The sequence below is a fragment of the Nannospalax galili genome, unplaced genomic scaffold (genome assembly GCF_000622305.1).
Source record: "Nannospalax galili isolate Female #2095 unplaced genomic scaffold, S.galili_v1.0 scaffold49, whole genome shotgun sequence".
Classification (NCBI taxonomy): Eukaryota; Metazoa; Chordata; class Mammalia; order Rodentia; family Spalacidae; genus Nannospalax; species Nannospalax galili.
Genome location: NW_008359444.1, coordinates 309,786 through 332,700, shown reverse-complemented (window position 1 = coordinate 332,700; position 22,915 = coordinate 309,786). Strand labels below are relative to the sequence as shown.

The 22,915-nt window shown below is 46.8% G+C and overlaps 1 protein-coding gene across 2 annotated transcripts in view; it reads right to left on the bottom strand.

Annotated features, from left to right (window-relative positions):
* Positions 1–22,152, bottom strand: part of Ppp2r2d (protein phosphatase 2 regulatory subunit Bdelta) — a 47,229-nt gene extending 25,077 nt beyond the window's left edge. For both annotated transcript variants that reach the window (XM_008823142.2, XM_029558690.1), the window contains exons 1-4: positions 21,995–22,152; positions 21,820–21,912; positions 5,702–5,799; positions 13–178 (exon numbers count right to left, since the gene is read on the bottom strand). In XM_008823142.2, the coding sequence (XP_008821364.1) occupies positions 13–178; positions 5,702–5,799; positions 21,820–21,912; positions 21,995–22,001 (364 nt within the window). In that variant the 5' untranslated portion in view covers positions 22,002–22,152. The remainder of the gene's footprint in view (positions 1–12; positions 179–5,701; positions 5,800–21,819; positions 21,913–21,994) is intronic.
* Positions 22,153–22,915: the final 763 nt, after the last annotated feature.

Below are 22,915 nucleotides of genomic sequence, written 5' to 3'. Positions count from 1 at the left end.
AAAACACCTTACCATTTGTAGAGAGTAGAAAATGAGCAGCGTTCTGTTGCGGCAACCACCTGATTTTATTAATTTTTTCTTCAATTTCTAGACTTTTCAAATAGTCAAACTCTGGTTCATGACTTTGAAAGGTACTGTAAACATTATACTCTCCCCTAGAATGAGGGCGGCCTTTATTCTGCAGGGAAACATGACAGCTGTTTTAATGTTTTAAGCACACGCACAGAGACTGTTACTACTACCAATCTGATTATTAAGTAATCACATACATCTTTAAAAATTAAACAGTTCTCAAACAGGTGAAGTGGACAGTTAATGTACTTGGAGAAACAGCATCCTGCAGGCCTTTAATTGCACATCCCGGTGTCTTCTCTGGGCATTCTGGAGTGGACCACCAGTTTCGTGGGCACATGACTCAGCTTGTTTGTAGAGAATGCCCTTTTCCCTCTTTTTGTTTTTAAATTGTTAAACTAGCCCACATTCCTTTTAGTCTGTAGTGTCACTGAAGTTTTAGGGCAAAAGCCCCAGCGCTGGCAGCCCTTACAAGTTAAGCCATTGGTCCTGATATGCCAATCAAAGAGAAGGAAAAGGCAAGAGACACGAAGAGATTTCATCAACCTGGTCATTGAAGGAAGCAAGTAAGAGCTCTAACAGCTGCAGGTCCTTTTTCAGTGTACGGACATGACTTCTAAATTTAAATAGAGGAAAAAACTGAATCAAAGGGCAAGAGGTGTGTGTAACTGGACAGTCTTGGTCAGGTGCAACCTACTTGTCTCAATTCTGGTTCCTGCTGCTTAAGGAGATGGACTGGTTCACAGGAGCTAAGTCCTGCTCCAGAGTGCAGCCTTGCACCCATGGATAACTGCCCTCATGGGGGGTGGTCCTGTTTCTGGAATCTAAGGACTGAAAGAATGACTTATCTCTGTGTTTTAGTATGCACAGTAAGCAGGTGCCCACAGGAAAGTGGACAGGTACAAACGACGGCAGAGATACCACATTTCTATCCCGTTTTGCATTGCCTTCTGAGCCCAAATGAGAAATGAGTGCTTTTAACCAAAGCAGTTTCTAGTGTCTGTTGTAAAAGGATTCAACTCTCTAACAAACTGGATAAACCTGTTGGTAAGACAAACACGACATGTCTGGGGCAGGGGTAGGGGGGACGGATATATATATAAAAAAAAAAGACCTAGGTATTAGTTTTGTCTGAAAGTAAAACTGCTCCAAAATGGAAATAGAAAAGATAACCAGGATGCTGAAGCAGAAAAAGATTTATGAAAAGTGACACTTAACCAAAGATGGTGTGTGTGCATGCGTATGTATGTAAGTACATATGATTAAGTTTAAGTTTACTATTATTAAAGGCTAGTATAAGTTTTCCCAAGGTCAGATATTGCTGAGTAATTATTTCATTAATCAATTTGTCACAAATCTAGGAGCAGGCTGAAGGAGCAGACAGTGCAATCTTAAACATTCTAAGTTAATTTTGGCTTTTGGGTTTTTCTTTTCTTTTCTTTTTTTCTTTTTTTTTTTTTTTAGACAGGGTCTCCCTGTAGCCCCAGCTGTCCTGGAACTCACTATGTAGACCAGGCTGGCCTTAAACTCACAGAGATCCGCCTGCCTCTGCCTCCCGAGTGCTGAGATTAACGGCATGTGCCACCACACCAGGCTTTTAAAATATTTCATTTTTATTTTACGTGTATGAGTGTTTTGCCTGCATGTATGTAAATGCACACCTGTTATAGAATGCCTGCATAGATCACAAGAAGGCACTGGATCTCCTGGAACTGGAGTTACAGACAGTTGTTAGCTGCCATGTGGGTGCTGGGAACTGGGTCCTCTTCAAGAGCAGCCAGTGCTCTTAACCACTGGGCCATTTCTCCAGCCCCTTTTGGGTTTTTCAACAACAGACATACAGTAGACAGCCTAAAAGGTCCACAGAAAATGATTGCAGACATAAGTACAACTGATAGTCTCATCCCTGGGGCTAATATATATGTCCCCACACACAGATAATAACCTACAATCCCATAGAAACCCCAGACTCAAGAAAGAGGATTCTGAAGGGCAATACTTCCCACAGTGGTGGGAAACCAGGACACTGGAACGGAACTCCCATCAGCCAAGTTCCAAGACAGCACTGTGCCCCACTGCAAATAGAGAAACTACTAAAAGGGATGATGTTCCTCCCTCAAAGGGAGGATGGGCTTTCAACTTTAATGCTGGCCACCTCTGAAGACCCAAGCTGGGGCTGGAGAGATGGCTCTGTGGGTAAAGGGTTGTTTGCTCTTGCAAGCATGAGGACTGAATTCGGGTCCCCAGCACCTGGGCTAGCTGTGCTGCAGTAGGGTGCAGGGCACAGGAGGACAGCTGGGGCTTGCTGGCTGCCAGCCTTGCTGAAAAACAAGAAGCCCTAGCCGGGTTCAAAGACGCTGTTTCCAAGGCAGAGGCTCAACACCCTCCTCTTAATGAAGCTTCCACTCAACGTGACCACAGATAATCAATGAGGTATCTTTTCAAAAAAGATTTACACACACACACACACACACACAATCAACAAATTAAAAAAAAAGAATTATATTTGAGGAGGAAGCATAAAAAATTACATCATGCTAATTAGTAGAGGTGATAAACATTACCACTGAAATCTACCCGATGACTTTATAGACATACACAGGCACCAAGGATCCGAATGCAATTGACTATGACTAGTAATAATAAGATACATACAGAAGAGAGACGCATGTGCCAACATCTCAGTGTTACTAGCAAAAACAATGAGTCTTTCTGTAAGAAACAGTATATTTTAAAATGAAATGGAGATCTTTTTTAAAGGTTAAAAACTCATCCAATTTTATGTCTTACAGGGCTTATACTGAGTTCAATATTGTATAACTATATTAATTCAACAGCAAACCTAAAAATTTTATAGTCACTTTTGAAAGAGATGTGTCTTTGCTCTGGAAACTGTTATTGAGCATGTTATAGCTGTAATGAAATGCTTCTTCTAAAAAAATTAAAAAAAAAAAGATTTAAAAAAGTAAAAGTTTTCTTTTCTGTGTGAGTGCTTTGTCTGCATGTATTTAAGTGTACTACATGTGTGCAGTGCCCTTGGATGCCAGAGAAGGGTGTCAAAAGGGTGTCAGATCCCTGGACCTGGAGTTATAAATGGTTGTGAGCCACCATGTAGATGCTGGAATGGAATCTGGGTCCTCTACAAGAGTAGCAAGTGTTCTTAACTTCTGAGCCATCTCTTCAGACCCACCTCAGGGAACTCTTGATGTGAAAAGATGTTAACTCTCTCTCCAGTATTGGGGCTCTAGTCTCTGCCTTAATCAATAACCCAGGCCGTTTACTAAATGAGCTTGTGCAGGAACACGTTGGGGAGAATGCACAAAAGCAAAGACATAACCATTGTTAGCCCCAGTCCAGAGAGCTGCACCTTATAATAAAGGGCCTAATAGCAAGTCCTGGCATTGGGAGTCTTCAGCTAAACCTTAGCACATTCCTAGGTCCATGGCTTACCTCTGCTGCTCTATGACACACAGGCACAGAGGCTGGGGCTGTGCAATGCTGGCAGAGGAGCCCCGTCTAGGACGTAAGTATCTTCTGATGTTTGCTGCTATCTCTTCATGGGGGACAAAGGTGTATCCCACTCAGATTGAAAAAACTCAAAACTCATTCTCTAGAATAAAACTTCTTTCTGGGCTACGTAGGTTCAAGAACATCTTAAAGACAAGGCCCTTCTATCTGAGAACTGTTAAGACTTAAAGTATCTTCAAACAAACAAACAAAAGTCTTCTTAAATGCAAGTAAGTTCTATTTCTAAGTCTATCAGTGGTTGTAACCTTACTTGAATGCTTTGGTTTTCTTTATTTTTTTACCCTCACACTATGTTCCTTTGATTCTAGTCCACCTTGGGATTCCTTCTGGGAACTGTTTGCCACATTATCAACACATAACTATCAGTGTGCTTTCTTCAGTCCAAGAGATGCCACCCTTGAGGATCACCGTCACAAGGCTGGTTCTCTGATGCCATCATGGTCATGGTTCCCAAGCTCCTGCCCGTCTGGGACCCTGGCTGGGACATTCCTGCTCTCTTGTTTGACCTTCTTCTCTGACTCTTCTAGGGTGCAGCAGCAGTTTCAGATTCAACTCCTTGTGACACAGGGATTCCAGCTAATTCCTGCTGCAAGACATCCAATTCTCTTCTCCAACTGATAGGACAGGGAGAAAGTTTCATGGTCCCTCTTCGACAGGGCCCATGTTGGGCGCCCTCAATAGCAGAAAGTAGTTCTTAGAGGACAAGTCATTACCCTTCAGCCCCTCAGGAGATTTCTAGGATTACTTCTCAGGAGCTAAGGCAAGAAAGGAGGGTGGAGAGTGAGGCCCACAAGGCCTCACACTAAGACTGCAAAACGGCACAAGAAAACCCAGCTGGCAAGAGAAAGGCTGGAACTTGACCCCCATGACCAACATGCAGCAGATACAGCATGCTGAGAAGGCCCATGCTATGCAAATGGCTTGTAAAACCCAACCTCATATGTAACACAGCTGTGGAGCCTCTAAATGTTCTTGCTTGGACATGCTTCCTCCCTTGGAAGTATATTCTTCCTCACTTTTTTGGTCTTTTTGAGACAGGGTCTTCCTGTAGCCCCAGCTGTCCTGGAACTCACTATGTAGACCAGGCTGTCCTTGAATTCAAAGAGATCCTCCCGAGTGCTCGTATTAAAGGCATGTGCTACCACGCCTGGCCTTCCTTCCTTTTTTTAAGACTTATTTTTGTGTATGAGTGATGAGAGTTTTGCCTACATGGATGTAAGCGCACCACAAGCATGTAGTGTCTGTGGAAGTCACAAGAGGGAGTTGGATTTCCTGCAACTGGTCCGCTGCAAGAACAGTGCTCCTGACAAGTGAGCCACCTCTGCAGTTCAGCGCATTCTTTCTAAATAAATTCTCCTGCTTTGTTTGCTACTATCCAAGTGTCTCTGTCCAACTACTTGTTCTGGGACACAAGAATCCAGAAACCCTCTGGAGTTACCCATTGAACCCATGATTTTAAGTTTCTGTTCTCTTAAACAAGTGTGAATCTTCAGCAGGGTAAGTGAATCTCTGTGAGTTCCAGGCCAACCTGATCTACATATTGAGTTCCAGGCCAACTGGGGTACAGGGAGACCCTGTCTCAAAAAGACAGAGAGAGAGAGAGAGAAAGAGAGAGAGAGAGAGAGAGAGAGAGAGAGAGAGAGAGAGAGATAGTTTTCACCCCCTCACCTTCACAACAGAGAAATGACTTAAAATAAACCAGTCCTGATGAGTGAGTGCTCCTCATCTCTAGGATCTGTGCCCCACCTCCTACGCAGCAAGCAGTGCCCAGCAGTGCCCTGTGGATGGGGGATAGCTGGTGGGTAGGGGAGGCACAGATATTCTAAATACTCCCTCCCTCATCTGGGCTCCGTCAGTCGGTGGGCAGGATAGAGACCCTTACTCCAGATGAAGAAAGACACTGCCAACATCAGAGCTCATAGTGGGAAGCAGATTTCTCGTTCACTTCTGAGGTAATGTCTGAAAGAAGATTCTACAGAGTTAATCCAACGGGAGTGAATGTAAAATAAATTCAACACTTGAAAAAAATCTTACTTCCTTTTTGATAAGTGGCATGTGCAGAATTTAATGTCATTTGATTTGTAGACTGTAAATTACTGACCTCTTGTTCCCGTTGAAAAATAACAACTCTGCCACCCTTGTCTCCTGTTGCAAGAAGATCTCCAGAGCAGTTAAACTCAACAGCTGAGATGATGTCGGCTGTCAGTAAAAGAAGCAATCACAGATGATGTATGTGAGGAATCATGAGGAATATCAAGAATCAAAAGGTAAACACACACAAACTTTCTCCAACAAATATTCCTGGCCGCTTCTTGGTTCTAGAATACAGCATCCCAGCATAGGGGATTCTGAGAGTCTGATTCTGCAGATCCAATGCCTGGTCCTTGGTGGTGGTAGTTGGGATGAGAAATATCCTCCATAGGCTCATGTATTTGGGCACTGTTCCCTAGTTGGCGGCACTGTATGGGGAGGTGGAGTCTTGCTGGGGGAAGCACATCACCGAGGGACGGGCTTTGAGTGTACACAGTCCTACTCCGGTTGGCTCCCTCTGCTTCCTGCCTGTGGATGGAAGCATGCCTTCTCAGCTCCCTGCTCTAGACGGTTGCTACCATAGACCCCGTAAGCCAAAATAAACTCTTGAGTTGCTTTTGGTCATGGTGTTTTAATCACAGCAACAGAAAGTAACTGATGCACTGGCAAACCACAACTGATCTAGAATGGGTTGTTTTAACAATGTATGGTAGAAATTCAGAAAATTAATTTTTGTTTTATGAGATAAGGGTCTCCCTACAGCCCTAGCTGGCCTCGATCTCACAGAGATGTGCCTGCCTCAGTCTCCTGAGTGCTGGGATTAAAGGTGTATGCCACCTTGTCCATCCTGAAAATTAATTTTTTTTTTTGGTCTTTTTGAGACAGGGTCTCCCTATAGCCCCAGCTGGCCTTGAACTCACAGAGATCCACCTGCCTCTGCCTCCCAAGTGCTGGGATTAAAGGCATGTGCCACCACACCCGGCTAGACAGCACATGTTTTACAGCACTGCACTTCATGGATGAAGCTGATGTGTCATCAATAACATCATTATATAGCAAGACAGTAAGATACTTGAGATTTCTAACAACCATACACAAAGATTTTGGACATGAGTTCACCAGAGGTAAAAAATTATGGGGTTCAAAAAACCACCAAAGTAAGCATTGAAAAAAATCTTCAGTGCCTGAGGCTAGCCCTTAGGTGTAGAGAAAGTTGATCTAGATAACACAGACTGTTAGGTCAAGAAAAACGCCCATGAGTGAGAAAAAGGTGGAGGATAAGACTGGGGGGGGGCTCCTGTAGGTCAGCTGTGCTACCTGTGCCTGAGTGAGGACAGGGTCTAGGTACACCCTCTGAGACTATGGGTATGCCCAGTAGACTGGATTCTGTAGTTCAGGTGGCAGTGTCACAGTGTAGACAGGTGGCTTACTACATTCACTTCGAGGCCAGGCACGCTGCAGACTGACCACTGTGTACATCCATACTAACCAAGGCTGAGCTAGAAATTTGTAGAGATAAACTACTGTACAGTTATAAGTGCCTTCTCTACGAGTAAGTGATAAAAACCAGAAGTTGAGTTGTTGAAGCATCCTTCCAAATGGCCACACTAGGATGCAATTCTTTTTTTGTTATTTTTTCTATTTTATGTGTATGCGTGTATTGCCTGTATGTAAGTGCACCTGTGTGGTGCAATGTCTGCAGAGGTCAGAAGAGGCTGTCAGATCCCCTGGGACTGGAGTTATGGACAGTTGTTAGCTGCCATGTGGGTGCTGGGATTCGAACCCAGGTCTTCTGCAAGAACCACTAGTGTTCTTAACCGCTGAGCCATCTCTCCAGCCCCAGGATGCAATTCTTAAAAGTTGCATGTTAAGATCAAACTGTGTCCTGCCCTGTACTCTTCACTGTATGAAACAGCGGTTTTTTGTGTCTTGCCTTGACTCTTTCTGTCTTTTTCGAGACAGGGTCTCTCTGTAGCCCCAGCTGGCCTGGAAATCAGAGATCCACCTGCTTCTGCCTCCCGAGTGCCGGGATTAAAGGCGTGTGCCACCATGCCTGGTTGAGAGACTCCATTTTACGAGTGGTATTTTACATCATTTTGAGGATGAATGCTGACTCTATCTGGGTGAACACTGTAAACACTCACCATCCACCTGGTACCAGCCACAAGACAGTGACTGATAACTCATTCTTAAAAGTAGAAAGGGTGTCACCCCATACATTTATCAAAGTAAATTGGGACCACAGGCATACATGGGTGTATTGAAATCACTGTGAGCAAAGCTAGGCATGAGAACTTCCAGACTGAGGAAAAGGTGCAACTCCCTCAAGGACCCTACAAAGAGGGTGACTCCTAACACTAAGATGGTGACAGCTCCACAGACCTGTCATCTGACCGGCTACTGACTGCATCAAGGGATCCAAGGAAGTGACTCATGACCCTCTCAAGGATTTTAGCTCTGCTCAGTGGTTCCTGCAGCCTGCTCCAATTGCCAGTCTTTTCATTCAGTCTGTTCCTGTCTGGACCTGCCGCCTGCCAACTCACCTGAACCTGGTCCTACCCTCTGCACCTCCAGTCTCCCCTGTACTTTGCTTCTGGAGCCCAACTCTAACCCTACAGCCCAACTCTAACCCCACAGCCCAACTCTAACCCTACAGCCCAACTCTAACCCTACAGCCCAACTCTAAGGGAGCAGCTGCATCTCCGGAACTTCAATCTGGGTGTGTTATTTTATCCCTGCAGTGGCTCTTTGCAACCCTGCCAGCTTCAGCTTCTCGGGCTTTTTAGAATCTCCTTGAACTATGCGGGGGCCTCTAAGCCTCTGTAGCCGTTCTGTAACTCCCATACATATGCACAGATAGGTAAAGAAACATTACTATGTGATGTGTAATATGATTTGGGCCTTAATATTAGTAGTTAAGATTAGAACTAAAAGACCTGTGTTTGCCTCAGCTGGCTGTCAAGGAAAGCAGGACTACTGGGCACCCTGCTTCCAATGAAACCCAGGCACCTTGTGAATTTATTGTTCATCAGTCTTAATATCCTGGAAAGGTTTGTGTTTCTGACAGTGCACTCTGAACACCGTGCAAAGGTCCTAATCAAGTATTTGACAACCAGCTGCCAACAATTTCCCGCTGACATCTCAGAGCTAGCTTGACCGCATGGGCTCCACCGTGAAGACTGTTTTCCTCGAAAGACTTATTAGGATTGGCCTACACTACTTTTTCTTTTCTGAGAGAATCTCATGTAGGCCAGGCTGACCTTGAATTCCTGATCTTCTTGCCTCTACCTCCCAAGTATGAGGATGAGAGGCATATGCCCCCAGTACCAGCTGGGCTTTTTTATTTTGTTTTTGGAGACAAGTCTCCCTGTAGCCCCAGCTGGCCTGGAGCCTGCTATGTAGACTAGGCTGGCCTCCATCTCATAGAGGTCTGTCCTTTTAAAAAGATTTAAGACCATTTTGATATGTATGCATGTATGTATCCAAGGAGGCCAGTAGAGGGTGTCAGATCCCCTGGAACTAGTTACTGACGATTATGAGCTACCATGTGGGTGGTTGGAACTGAACCCAGGTCCTCTGCAATATGAGTGCTTTTTATTATTGAGTCATCTTTCCAGCCCCACTAGTGTCATCCCTCCTTCACCCACTGACTGAAACCAAGGCCTTGCGGTGCTAGGCATGTGATCCTCCACACAGTTACACCTCCAACGGTCTCCCTTAAACTACTCCTAATTGCTTAAATGAAACTTAACTTTTCTTTACCGGACAAAAAAAGATGAAATCTATGCCCTTTATACTCAGAGGACAGACAGCGTTACATAATTAATGGTGTTCTAGCTGTCAGTGATTTCAAGCTTAATTAAAATGAACTGAATCTTTTAAAAAGGAAACTCCCAAGATTGCCAGTGCTAAGAAATAATTTTCATGAAGCCACAAAATATCTAAGGCTCTAAAATTGGAAATGCTCTCAGTAAAGCCTAGACAAGCTCTAAAACCAAAACAAAGACATGAAGTAAATGTGAACAAATTGTAACACCAGTAAAATTTGAATTATCAACATCAACTCATTCTGAAGGAGACTGCTTCACAAAATGAGACTGATGCTAAAAGCTCAGCCAAGGTAGGACTGCAAGGCAGAGTTATTTAAAAACTACCACGCACTTTGTTGAGGTTCCTCAATCTGCCCTGTTTTTCTAGCAGAGTGTCGTAGGCCAGTCCAGCCAGCACATACCCTCCTACACCTCTGCAGTGTTGGCACAAAGGGTCCACTGAAGGCTCTGGCTGATACAGAAGGTCCTGTTGAATATTTAGATTACTTCACAGCTCGACAGTCCCCAGCTATTTGAACCATCTCAGACTCTCAGCCATGGGGGAGGGGGGCATGCATCCTATTCTCCTTTCTTGTTCCTGAGATGCTGGGGTGATAGTTCAGCATTCCACTCCCCAGGATACCTCTCTGAAATGCCAAAGCACAGACCAAAGGGCTCAATGTACAGATACTGGAGTCCTCCAAGACTACTTGCTCACAGAACTGTCCACCCCCTTCACAATGGCTCCACTCTCAAAACAGAATCCAAACCTCAGGATCTGTAGACAATGAAAAGAGTCAACCCCATAAAGAAGCAATGTGGAAGAAACAGAGAGGTCCACCAGTAAAGAGTTAAAGAACGGACCACGCCAGTAGTGGTGGCGCATACTGGTTGGATATGCTGAAGAGGCAGAGGCAGACGGATCTCTGTGAGTTCAAGGCCAGCCTGGTCTACATAGTGAGTTCCAGGACAGCTGGGGCCACAGGGAGACCCTGTCTCAAAAAGACCAAAAAAAAAAAACAAAAAAACCCAAACTCAAAAAACCCAAAAAACCCCCCAAACCCCACACGGACCACTAATGTCTTTGAGAGCTGCTGCCTTCTATTTTGATCACCAGTGCAGGACTAAGCTCCTTCTGGGAGCACACCCCTGCCTCACCTAGGTGGGTAAGCTTGCAATAAGGGCTGGAAGGCAACTACTATCACCCCTGCCTACAAAGGCAGATGTCAGCTGCTCCTGTTATAATGTCCAGGAAAAAGAGAAGGCCGGAAATGTAAACATCGTAAGAACTGCAAGGCCCAAAGGGCAGCGCACAGAAAGATGGACACAGGAAGGGAAAGAACCAGAGGCATCATCGGCCCACGACAGTTCTAAGACAGGAGGGCAAATAAGGAAACGTATCAAAGGGCTAGAACTAATGTTTCCTAAGCGAAGTCCAAGGGTGACTGTAGGCCAAAGGGCTGCTGAGCCCAGCACAACTAAGGCATGGACAAAGGCTCCAGGTATCTATCTACACAAGGACCGAAGACTCCAACTACACAACAGGGGGCAGAGCTGATGGCCACACACAGGTCACAGGGAGATGAGTAAATATCAACCACCCTCAAAATTTCCAGCCTAGACTTCTACGCCAAGCCAAGTTTTAAATTAAGATTGAAGGAGCAATAGAAATATTTTTGAACATGTAAAAAGCCCAACCCGTTTCCAGGAAATGTCTGGAAGCTACAGTATGGTGGCCTGGAGATGGCTCAGCAGGTAAGAGTGCCTGCTGCTCTCTGAGAGGACCAGAGATTGATTTCTATCACCCCAGTCAGGCAGCTCACAACCACCTCTAAATCCAGCTCTGGGATCTGACACCCTCTACTGGTCTCTTCAGGCATCTGCATGCATATGTGCACATTCATATACATACATACACATAAATGAAAACAAAACCTTAAAAAAGCTATAATTTGACAAAATGAGAGGGGAAAAAAACAAGAGGAAGGAGACCCAAAACTGGTTTAGAAAGTCGCTGATTTGGGCCAGGTGGCCTCCTAAGCCCAAGTATTCACCTGGAGGAAGAGTGTGGGCTGTGAGAACTGCAGAGAAAGAGCAAGATGACTGATGGAGTGTTTGACAGAGTGATTCATGCTTACAAAGGGCACCAAGACACAGAACTAAGCCTATGAAAAGATTTTAGGTGAGCATTAGGTACAGGTAAAGTGAAACTTGTACAAAAAGAAAACATAGTTCAGTGATGAGAAATATTTACATTATACTGAGAGAGATTTACACTATAACAATACTGCTGTCTCAACTACAGAATTCTGTCAGCTTCTGCTTGTAGGTAGCTGTGGACTGAAGGTGGTGTTACTAAAAAGCTAAGCCATCAGTCACTGTAAGAGGAAACCAGCACTTACTACTCAAAACCAGGACTCAGACTGGAAATGGAAGAAGCCTCAAGGCCAGGAAGGGGCCGGGACGAAGAGCAGCAAGTGATAAGGAGAAAGTAATACAGGTTTGGGACCTGGGAGGGGAACCCCAACAGGGAAGTGAGGTCCCTGGGCAAGGTGGGCATGCAGAGCAGGACAGGCTGCAAACTGCCACCCACTCCACAGCTCAGGGTTTTGCTTTAGAAGGTTTGATGTGGATCACCTCCCACTACCAGCACCCACTGACCAAGAGACATTGTTTACCTTTCATCTGCAGACATAGGAGGGACATGCTGCCCAGGACAAACCCTGCCTTCAGGCGCTATGCTGAGTGAATGGGGTGAAGAGTGTAAAAACAGACCATGTATCTAGTAGAGGAACAAAGCAATGGTTGCTCAGCTAGGACAGGGCCTGGACCATCATGATGGCAGAGCTGAGGAGACGGGCTGAGGTGGGCAGGTGGTAGCAGTCCTATCCTAATTCCATCTGTGCCGAGATCCCAGAGCAGACAGGATACTGATAGCGAGCACAAGGCTTTAGGAAGCCAAGGATGTCCAAGATCAAGGAGGCGGCCCTGTTTACAGGCCCTTTTCGCTGTGTCCTCACAGAGAAGAAAATGGAGGAACAAAAAGGGACCAAACATCTTACTGAGAACACCCAAGGCCTCAGACAGGCTCTTTTTAATCCGAGAACTCTGAATTTCCTAATGAATAAATAAACTGAAAATGGTTAAGGTAAAGATTTTCTCACTGTCTCCGTTTCCAGATAGTATCACGATTTCACACATGATGGTAATCAGGGTTCTAAGCAGAAGGCACTCAGAGTTTTGTTTAGTGCTACTTCAAGGTAATCTCAGATATCTCAAGATGCTTTTGACAACTACCTGACACATTTTTTGGTACCATACACAGAGGCAGTCCATGCAGCGAGACCTCTGGCACAGAGTAGGTCACAGGGGTCAGAGGAAATGGAGAATGCAGGAAAGGTGCTAAGGTGACCCGACAAAATGATCGGCTCTGTTCAACCAGACACTACCTGTGCACCAACTGATGAACTTAGAGGCAGGGACAAGCTCTACACCATGATCACAGCAGACACTGGTGCAGGTTGCAACTATGAAGTTACGAGTGATGACTTCTACTGTGTAACTTCTTAGATCTCAAACAAGACAAATGGTAGCAGCCATTAGGTGTTGAGAACTTGAGTGACTGTGGCAGTCCCATCACTATACCACTCCTAGTACATTTATTTCAAATGGACTCCCTGCTTGGCAAGTGCTGTTACCCAGCGTCAGACTGCTGTTCATCCGGCATAGACTGTTCTTATCCAGTATATATCATGACACACTTCACTGCTTTACTGCCCTTAGGCATTTGTTTTTCCCACTTCTATGGCTGCAAGGCACCCCACCACTAAGTTCCTCTTGGAGAAATGCTGGCACATTTCTGTACGATTCCCACACGTGGATCATGGGGTACTTGCTTCTTAAAGTGGGACATAAATGCCAAATTGCTCTCCAGAATACAATTGTTGAGACATCCTAGAATTGTAATCAAAGCGGCCTTGGTATCATGTGCCTACTTCTCAGTGGATAGAGGTCTAAATGTGGGCAGATGGATGGAGAGGCCTGTACTGTGGCATCAAGTACATACAGTTTGATGAATGGGGTCATCCATACACAAAATACTATGTAGCCACCAAGAAGGAAGGGGGCCTAGCATGGGTCTTGGGTGTAGCGTACCTAGAAAGAACTCAGCCGGCCGTAGCTTCCACACTAGTCCTGGGAATCAGTTTCCTCACTTGTAAAAGGATGTTATCACAACACTTATAGTTCAAGAGCTATGGCCAGGCTCCAAGGAGCTATACCTGTTGCCCAGTGGCAAGGGATCTCAAATCATACACTGTTAAAGAAAAAAACAAGCCACAGAAGCATTTAGAGTACGGATCCATGCTGGTGAGGGGCTACTGCTTATGAGCAAATGAAACTATAAAATGCAAACAGGTGAGTACAAGGATGGCTGAGAACACATACCCCACAAATCATAAACGGGCACCTGAGGGGGATTCCAGGACAGCAAGGGAACCAAGAGAGGCCCTTCTGCAGTGTCACTGCAGCTCTATCGTTTGGTTCTCTATACATGATGCTGTTTTGTGCTAGGAGACAGAAACAATAAAGTCCGGTCAGATGAGAAAATCTAGTTGATGAATGGGGTCACCCATACACAAAATACTATGTCAGATGAGAGGGTGCGGCTGCTCTTGAAACCTGCCTTGTCCTGGTAATTCCATTGCTAACAGCTTCCCGATCAGCAGCGGTGCTCAGTGTGGTCTGTGGAACCTTCAGGAACTCTCAGAAGGCCCTAGGGTCAAAGCTATGCTCACAACGACAGGAAGGTGGTGTCTGCTGCAGGGTAGCCCAGCACCACACTGCACTAGCAGACCCCACGTTCTCCAAGACATCCATGTGGGGAACAAAAAGAGAAAGCAGTTTTTCTTAGGACTGTCCTCGATAAAGGTTGGAACCACTCACTGCATCTGATCCTGGTCCTACACCAAGGCCTTCTGTGCTCTCTGCGCAGTGTAGTGGCACAAAGCACTTCTGCTATACCCTCACAGTCAGCTGTCCCCAGGAAAGGCACCTCACTGCTGCCTCAGCTGCAGGTCCAACCCCACTGCTGTCCGTAGAACACTATTTGGAACGACTCACTCACTTTGGCCATTCAGACTCTGATGTGTGGCAGAGATTTTTTAAATGAGCAAAGTGACCCTCTTCACAGAAAACCGTGGACAAAACATGCTGCCAATAATAAAATCTAACTTTGCAAGAACACATCAGAATTTGAGGAGCTTTGTCTCTACTGCTGTTGATGACAGCTTTGCCTTCTTTTGAGAAGTTTCTGGTGAAGCCAATGGTGGCATTAACAAACACAGTTCTCCTTGATCTGACATCTTTAAAAATCAAGATAGCTCGACATGCAAATACTCCCAAATGAAGCAATGACATCACTAAATTATACAAGAGCAGAGGGCCACACAGCACTGGGTAGAGCTAAAGAGCCTGACCTAATGGTGTAAAAAGTTCCCTGATGGAGGTCTATATCCTAATGTGCAGCTAAACTTGAACAAGTCCTGCCTGTGGATCAGCACTGGCATCACAGAATACCTCTGCTCCCCAGGAAAGGCTGTCAGTCGCTTCTCCCTTTCCTAACTACAGCTGGAGGCCAAATTTTCTTTATGAACTTCAACAAAGCAACACTGCAGACTGAACATGGGAGCAGAGCTGAGGGTCAGCTGTCTTTGAAGAAGCCATTTTAACGAATCTGCTAAGCCCAAAACAATGGTATTCTTCTCACTAAACCTTGGAAACATTTTTTCAATAAAAATATTAGCATGTATTATTTTAGAGTAAAAATTTTTTTAAATTAAGTGTTCTAATTTCAAATATAGTAAATATCGACAGGGCTAAGCTACACAAAACTCTCTGGGTTCTCAGTAACTACTAACAATGTGAAAGAATCCCGAATAAGGAAGCTCCAAGAGTCAGTCACTTAGAGTGAGGTCAGCAAGCTACATCCTGAAGGCAATTCTGGCAGCAGCCAGGCCTGCAGCTGCTCTCCCTCTATGAAAGAGACCTGAGGTCAGCAGACTCAGCAGGGATACAAGGCAATGGTGCCTTTACCATTTGGCTCCTTGCAGAAAAGTCTGTACATCTCGGAGTTTGACTTTCTCCTGCGAACTTGGGCTTCCTCCACTCTTAGTCCCCACCCTCCTTCTTCAAAGGCCAGAGTGACCTTCCTAAAGTCAGCGTTGACGTACTCTTCTGCTTGGGACCTTCAGGCTCACAATCACTCAGAGTACAACTCAAAGCCCTTGGCATAGGATTCAAGGCCTAGAGCATTACCACTGTCTGATCTGCCAGAGGACCATGCCAGGTACTGTTTTATTTCCCAGAAAGCCATGCTTCTCGAGAGTCCACTCCAAGCCCTTTTCACCTAGGACATTCTCTTCTCATGCCCTTCTCCCTGCCCCTACCACATCTGTGCTGTGGTTACTCCTCTCTTTTTCTAAGTCCTGGACCCAGCAAGGGGTGCAATGCCCTATCTGCTTGCCGTCTGAGTTCATTTCTGTGCTTCCTACGCAGCATGGCAGCCCTTTAGTACACTGAACTAACCTCTCTAGCCCTACACCACCTTCTCTTTCCCTTAGCTTGGCTCCCTGAAGCAGCACAGTGTAAGCTGTCTACATGCACCCTAGTTATCAGCTTCTATGTCCCTATTTGCCAGAACTTTCCAGTTTCTCTGGAATCTCTTCAATCACTCTGTAACGGTCACAGGTAAAGTTCCTATTTCCAGATGGGGAAACAAAAGTATCCTATTAAGTCAACCCAGAACAAGTAAGAGGATGGAACAGGGTTTGCTCAAGTCTCTCTACACAATGCCATTCCATGCACCATGACTTTATGTACTGTCTTCAAGCTGAAGCATAATGCATGAAGCAAGACACTGCCAACTGCCAAACAATGCCACACCAAGTGAGGGGACAGGCCAGAGAACAAGGCCAGGTACGAACAACATGCAGAGCACAGATCTCCAGCAGGCGGGGCCTGAAACGGAGTGAGAAGCAGCAGTGGAGCACAGACGCCATCTGGGAAGCAAGAGTCCAAGATGGAGAAAACAGGAGCAGCAGTCACAGGGCGACTGTGAGAGACCAAGATGCCAGGTCCAGCTGACAGGGCCTGGTGCAGTACAGAGGGGAGAACAATCTGTGCTTAACACAGCAGTCACAGGGTAACCGTGAAAGACCAAGATGCCAGGTCCAGCTGACAGGGCCCAGTGAAGTACAGAGGGGAGAACAATCTTTGCTTAAACACAGCTGAAACCAAACGCAAACACTGTCAGTCAGAACAGCACTGACCCGGGGACAAGAGCACTGCGCACTGTTTGATCTCAAGTCCTTTGGTGTCATTTCCAGACAAGCAAAGTTCAGCAAGGGCCCTCACAACTGGTAACTGCTGAACACACCCTGAAACCCATCAAACAAGAGACCTTCAGAATCCAGGCCTGAGAACATGAAGCCTGACTTAATGCTACTACCAAACCTTGCAAACTGATTGTTAACTGTGATCAGGCAAGCTCCCAGTCACTGACCTGACTTCAGAGATGTTAAACATGGGCCTAAGTCTGATTTTCCTTCCCAAGATCTTTTGAGTTCCACTGAAAACATGTTAGTACATGATCACTTGCTTCATTGATGCAAGGGACTGATGGTAAATGGAAATTCTACAACAGAGTGCAGAAATCAGACTGGAAATAATTAAAATAACCAAATATCAAGTGCTACCGAGACTTAAAAAAAATAAAAAAATCCACGATTAATACTGGATGCCCACTTTCTATTTGAGGAAAACAATCCTAATACTTTAAAATAATGACTTGCAGCTCAATTTTGCATGCCCAGGGCTAGCACCGCCTCTCTGAAATTAGATGTATCTTACAGTCATGGAAACATTTCCTGATTTGTGCCCAAATTCCTCTAATTTTGTTACCTTCTGGGGTTTAAAATGTTCCTTTCTTTCAAAAATACCATGTGACCCCCTAAGGAGGGTCTATCTTGCCAGACCACCCAGCCAGCTGGGCCACTTATGCAACTCCCAAGATTCATCCTACAGCTGAAGCACACGGACCTTTAGTTTGACTTGGTATTATTTCCTTAGAAAAGAAGGCTGATGTTGAATTTAAAGCAACAAATTACCTACTGGATTAAGAAATGATTGTAATAGGGCTGACGAGATGGCTCGGAGAGTAAAGGCTCTTGCCACCAAAACTGCCGACCTGAATTTAAGCTCTGGAACCTGCATGGTAGAAAAGAACCAATTCCTCCAAGTTATCCTGACCTCGACAAATGCATATGTGTGCGCACGCACACACACCTACACACATAAATGTAAAAGTTAAAAGAAAGAAATTACAACAAAATCATTAAATAAAAAGTCAAGACATTTAAAACTGAAAGTTCTGAAATGAAAGAACACGGCTGCTGGTTGATCCTGTAATACCAAGATCCAATGAGGACCCTCAGAACCTCCCTCCACGAGGCCCCTCCATTTCCTCTGGAAAATGAACACATAGAGGAGGCAAGGCCCCCAGCCTCCCTTCAAATGAGCAGACTGCAAGCCTGGCCTAAAGTAGCAGCTGTGTGCCTTGCAGGTCCCAGCTCCTGCTTGTCTCTGTGATGTGCTCTCTGACTTGAGAAGTCTCAGGAAATGACACTATCCCTCCACCCTTTTGTATTACCTGTAAGCATTCCTTTTAAAAGCATGACATTTTCCTTTATTTTTAAAGGCATTTTAGTCTAGTTCCTACCAGGGTCTCTCCCAGAACGTGCCACAACTGGTCACTGGAGCAGCAAAGCACATTCTGGAGACAGGCAGCAGGATTCAAACCCTGGCTCTGCTTAGAGGGGATGCATGGCCACGCTGATCACTTTCTGTGCCTTGTTTATGTATCTGAAAACTGGGACGAAAAGTAGTTCTTATCTTTCAGGTGTGTAAAAATTAAATTAGTTGGCACAGATCTCTGTGCCCTTTGATCTCTGGCACATGAAGCATTAAAAAATGTTAGCTATTCCTGGCTTTTGGCTGGGTCCTCTACAAGGCCTAGGACAGGGAGGAGACAGCCAGGTTTTAAGCTGGAGGAGCTCAGTCTGCCAAGTACAGACAAGAAAAGGCAGCATGTCAAGTAATGCTCACCAGGAGGATGCATGTTCAGGGACAGGGAACAGAAGCTGGGTGCAGGTCACTGCACATCACAGAACGTGCTCAAAACTGTAACTTCGAAGCAGTGACCACTGGTAAGCCGAGTGCCTGAAGTGCCTCAGCTTCTGACTCTTGCTTCCACACGCACTGTACGGCAGGGGTAGGAGAGCCAGTCGTCGCTGTCAGCAGTAGAACGACTAACCTCCCTGTGAGCCCTACAATGAACCTGCAGGGCCCCTACAATGAACAGACTCTGAGTAGGAGCACTGACATGACCCACAGCAAAACCCAATTCTTTTTCTTTTCCTGGTCTTTTTGAGACAGGGTCTCCCTGTAGCTGGCCTGGATTTCAGAGATCCACCCATCTGCCTTAGCCTCCTGAGTGCTGGGATTAATGTTGTGCACTACCACGCCCGGCTCCAATTCTTCAGGGGTTATTAGCTTGACAAACATGAAATGCAAAAACAGAAAAGTCTTTTTTCATTCTGCTTGCCTGGCCTGCCTGCTCACACCCTGCTCTCTGCCCCTCAATGCTCTCTGGGTACTTGCTAGGTCAAGAGAGGACCCAATTTCAATCTCCACAACACTTCTGGCTGCTTATGGCTGGGATGGCAGAAAGACAAGCCGGAACAGGGCTACAAGGAACTGCAGTGCTGACTTTTTAAAAAGCCTCATAAGCCAAAAGTTTTGAGAGGTAAATTACATCAGACCTTAAGTTCTAAAATCCAGGCATCAGCACAGAAAATAGACCCACTGCAAAGCTGTCTCCTAATTATCTCTCACCAATCCTCCTTCAAGTCCGAGTTTCCGGAGGACTAGCTTCATGATGCTTGTTGCTATAACAAGTCCTCGTGGCTAATAACCACAGCTGCCTTTTTTTAAAAAAGCCATCACTCTGATAAATCAAATACCAAAGCTGTCTGAAAAAATGAAGCTAAATGAAGATATAAATGTCTTAATTCTGATAGATTAAAAAGTATGTGGGTTAAAATAGAAAACTGTAAATTCATAAAATTAAAAAGAAAAATACACATAATTATGATAGTACAATAAAAAAGACCTGCACTCTGAATTTTTAGATACTCGGAGAGTTTTACTTAAAGATTAGCTAAAAACTATAAAATGTTCTGATCAGTTTAATGCAAACAACAAAACATTTCTATCAAGATTTCTAAGGAAAAGAATGCTATTTTCAAGCTGGGCTTGGTGGCGCATGCTTTTAATCCCAGCACTTGGGAGGCAGAGGCAGGTGGATCTCTGTGAGTTCAAGGCTAGTCTGGTCTACATAGTGAGTTCCAGGCCAGCTGGGGCTACAGAGAACCCGGTCTCAAAACTACCAAAAAATAAAGCTATTTTCATAAGTATAAAGTCACCACTACTGGGCTTAAAATCATTTAGCTATCAATTTAAAAAAAAAAAGACACCAGGAATTAAAACAGACCTGCCCTCCTACAGAGGTTTGCTTTGACTAAACAAAAGAGATCACGTGATTGTGGTTGACCTAACACCCACTTGGCTCATGCAAAATGAAACAAGCAATATTTTGTCAATACAGAAGAAACAAAATCAATAAACTACTTTATATAAAAGTCACCTGGCTTCAGTCTCATCATACACCTCTGCAAATTTCGGGGAGAAGTTCCACTTGCTGGATAACCTGGGCTGGGCTTGTCTCCTGGTCCCACAGACCTCCAGATGATCTCCAGGGTAATGTGTCAAGCCAGACATTGCCAAGAACACAAGGTGACAGAGGGGCAAGAAGCTGTGAGAGACCGAGACCGAGGGGAGGAAGCAGGACAGGACATCTGAGGAGAGGCTGTCCGTACCCTCCCACAGGGCAGGCATGCTTGGTGCAAACAACCTCTTTTAAAGGGTCCATGTTTAGATGGCTGAACAAGTCACAACGCCTCTAAGTACAAAGTGCTAAATCTCAAGTCTCTAGGACTTAGTTCCACATTCTTCAGGCGCTCCCTGTCTCCTAACCTACAATCCCGGCACACTCAAAGCTGTGATTAGGAAAAAGACAAGGCCACAGAGAGGGCCGGGGGTTCCAGAATGATATCTGAAGAGAAGCCAGGCAGGTGGTGCATGCCTGCAATCCCAGCATTTGGGAAGTGGAGGAAGCAGGATCAAGAATTCAAGGCCAGCCTCAGCTATAATAAGGAATAGAGAGTTCAGGACCAGCCCTGGCTACATGAGGCTGTCTCACAAAAAACTAAAACCAAAAAAATAAGTTAATTAGAAAAATTAGAACTGGAGGCCAGCAAGATGGCTCAGTGGGTAAAGGCATCTGCTGCTAAATCTGATTATTTGAGTTCAATGCCTGGGACCCACATGGTAGAGAGAAGCAACTCCCAAAAGTTGTTCTCTGACTACGAGTCTTACAGTAGTAGCATGTATACCCACATTCAAACACATACACACAAAATAGGACTTTAAAAAACACCTAGGGGATGAGGAGAAAGCACTCACCATGAAATGCCACGTCTACAGCCTCTGAAGACCCCTGGACCAAGTAACTGCCTTCTGCCCCAAACCAAGGCATGGAGGCTAAGGAACACCTACGTGAGCCGGGATCCGGAAGGGCAGGCTAGTATAGGATGGCCCACCCAGGAGGCACACACAGTGCTCTATCCCACCCTGCATGGGCCCCAGACATCAGTGTCCACTCACCTAATTAACCCCACATAGATCTCTGCCCTGCACAGGCCTCAAGGAGACCAGAGTCCAGGTCCTCCCCATACTGCATGGGACCCTAGACTGGTGCTGGAGACCTGTCTCACCCCACAGGGCCCCATGACCAACAGCCTCTCGTAACACAGGCTTCCGCTAATCCTGCACTACTAGCACCCTGCCCACGCCCACGGACACGCCAGAGACTCGGGTTCACAGACTATCTCGCTCCACACGGACTCTGGAGGCCTGGGTCCAAGACTGCCATCCCTCTCCTGGATTCCACGGACCTGTGTCCACAGGCCTATCTTACCCGCGTGACCTGATACCTGTGTCCACAGCCACTGTCTCCACCCTCCATTCTGAGGCCGGGTCCACGTCCCCGCAGCCCCCCGGGTCCGGCGTCCACGTCCCCGCGCGTCCACGTCCCCGCAGCGCCCCGGTCTCTCTTCGCAGCTTCCCGGGTCCCACAGGGCGGCACCCGCCCGGCAACCGGAGGCCGAAAGTTGACCTTGCGGCCGGGGCCGTCGGGTCTCACCTTCCGCCACGTCCTCGTCCACGGCGCCCTTCACCTGAGAGAAGCACCACTGGAAGTCGTTGCCGCCTGCCAGACAGCCGCCGCCTCCGGCTCCTGCAACACAGCATGAGATCAGGCCGGCCCAGCCCCGCCCCGCCCGGCCCCGCCCGCCCCCCGACTCCCGCGCAGCCCTCACCTGCCATAGTGCGGGCGGGACGCGCCCAGCGGAGCGCGGCTGACCGAGGCGCCCCGGAGCGCTCAGCCCCGGCCGCCGCCGCCGCCGCCGCCGCCCCCGCCGTAGCCACCGCCGGGGAGGGAATTTTTTTCCCTTTTCAAAATGGCGCCCAATGCCCGTCGCGCCGCAGGATGACGTCATCCCCCTCCGCCTCCTCGGACAGCCAGTGCCCCGGGGGCTGCCGGGGGCGTACCGCGCTCCGACTGCGCCTGCGCGGGCTGCCGTGAGGCTCGTTCGGCGCAGCCGCGGGCGGAGGAGGAGCGCAGAGGAGGAGTGTGCGGCCGGCAGGCGGACACAGGAGCCCTCTCGGTCTACCCCGGGGCTGGGGTGAAGGCGCACCCGGCAGACAGCGGCCACCCGCGTCTTCGTGGGCTCCAGCTTCGCCTCGGCTGTCGGTAGCTGCCCCTGTAGCCCCGCCTTTCCCACACCTGAGCCAATGGGAATGCGGAACCTCCGTGGAGCAGCCAATAGAGAGCGTTCAGACGCGGGTAGGCGGGGCCTCCGAGCTGCGCGCCTCACCTGAGCACGTTGCCCCGCCCATCACTCCGGCTCCTGGTCCTCTGTAGCTTTGCAGCATGTCCCTGGAGCCTTGGGGTCCCTTGTAGTCCTGTAGGGACGTAGCCGAACTTGGCTTCCTCTGTGGATGTGTTTCTCTACTAAGAGGGATTATTTACTCCTGGGCGTGTATCCGAAATCACATCTGCTTTCAGAGATGCTGTGAAGTTGGCCGTGAGCGCATCGCATCACTAGAGGGCAGTTCCAACTGGGAGCGTTCTCTCGGGTGTGCGCCTGTGTTGTCCACAGTCCCTGGGTGGTACATGGGAGAGTTAGCACATCTGCCCTGGTGGAGGTTACACTTCAGTGGGCAAGAGACTGTATGAG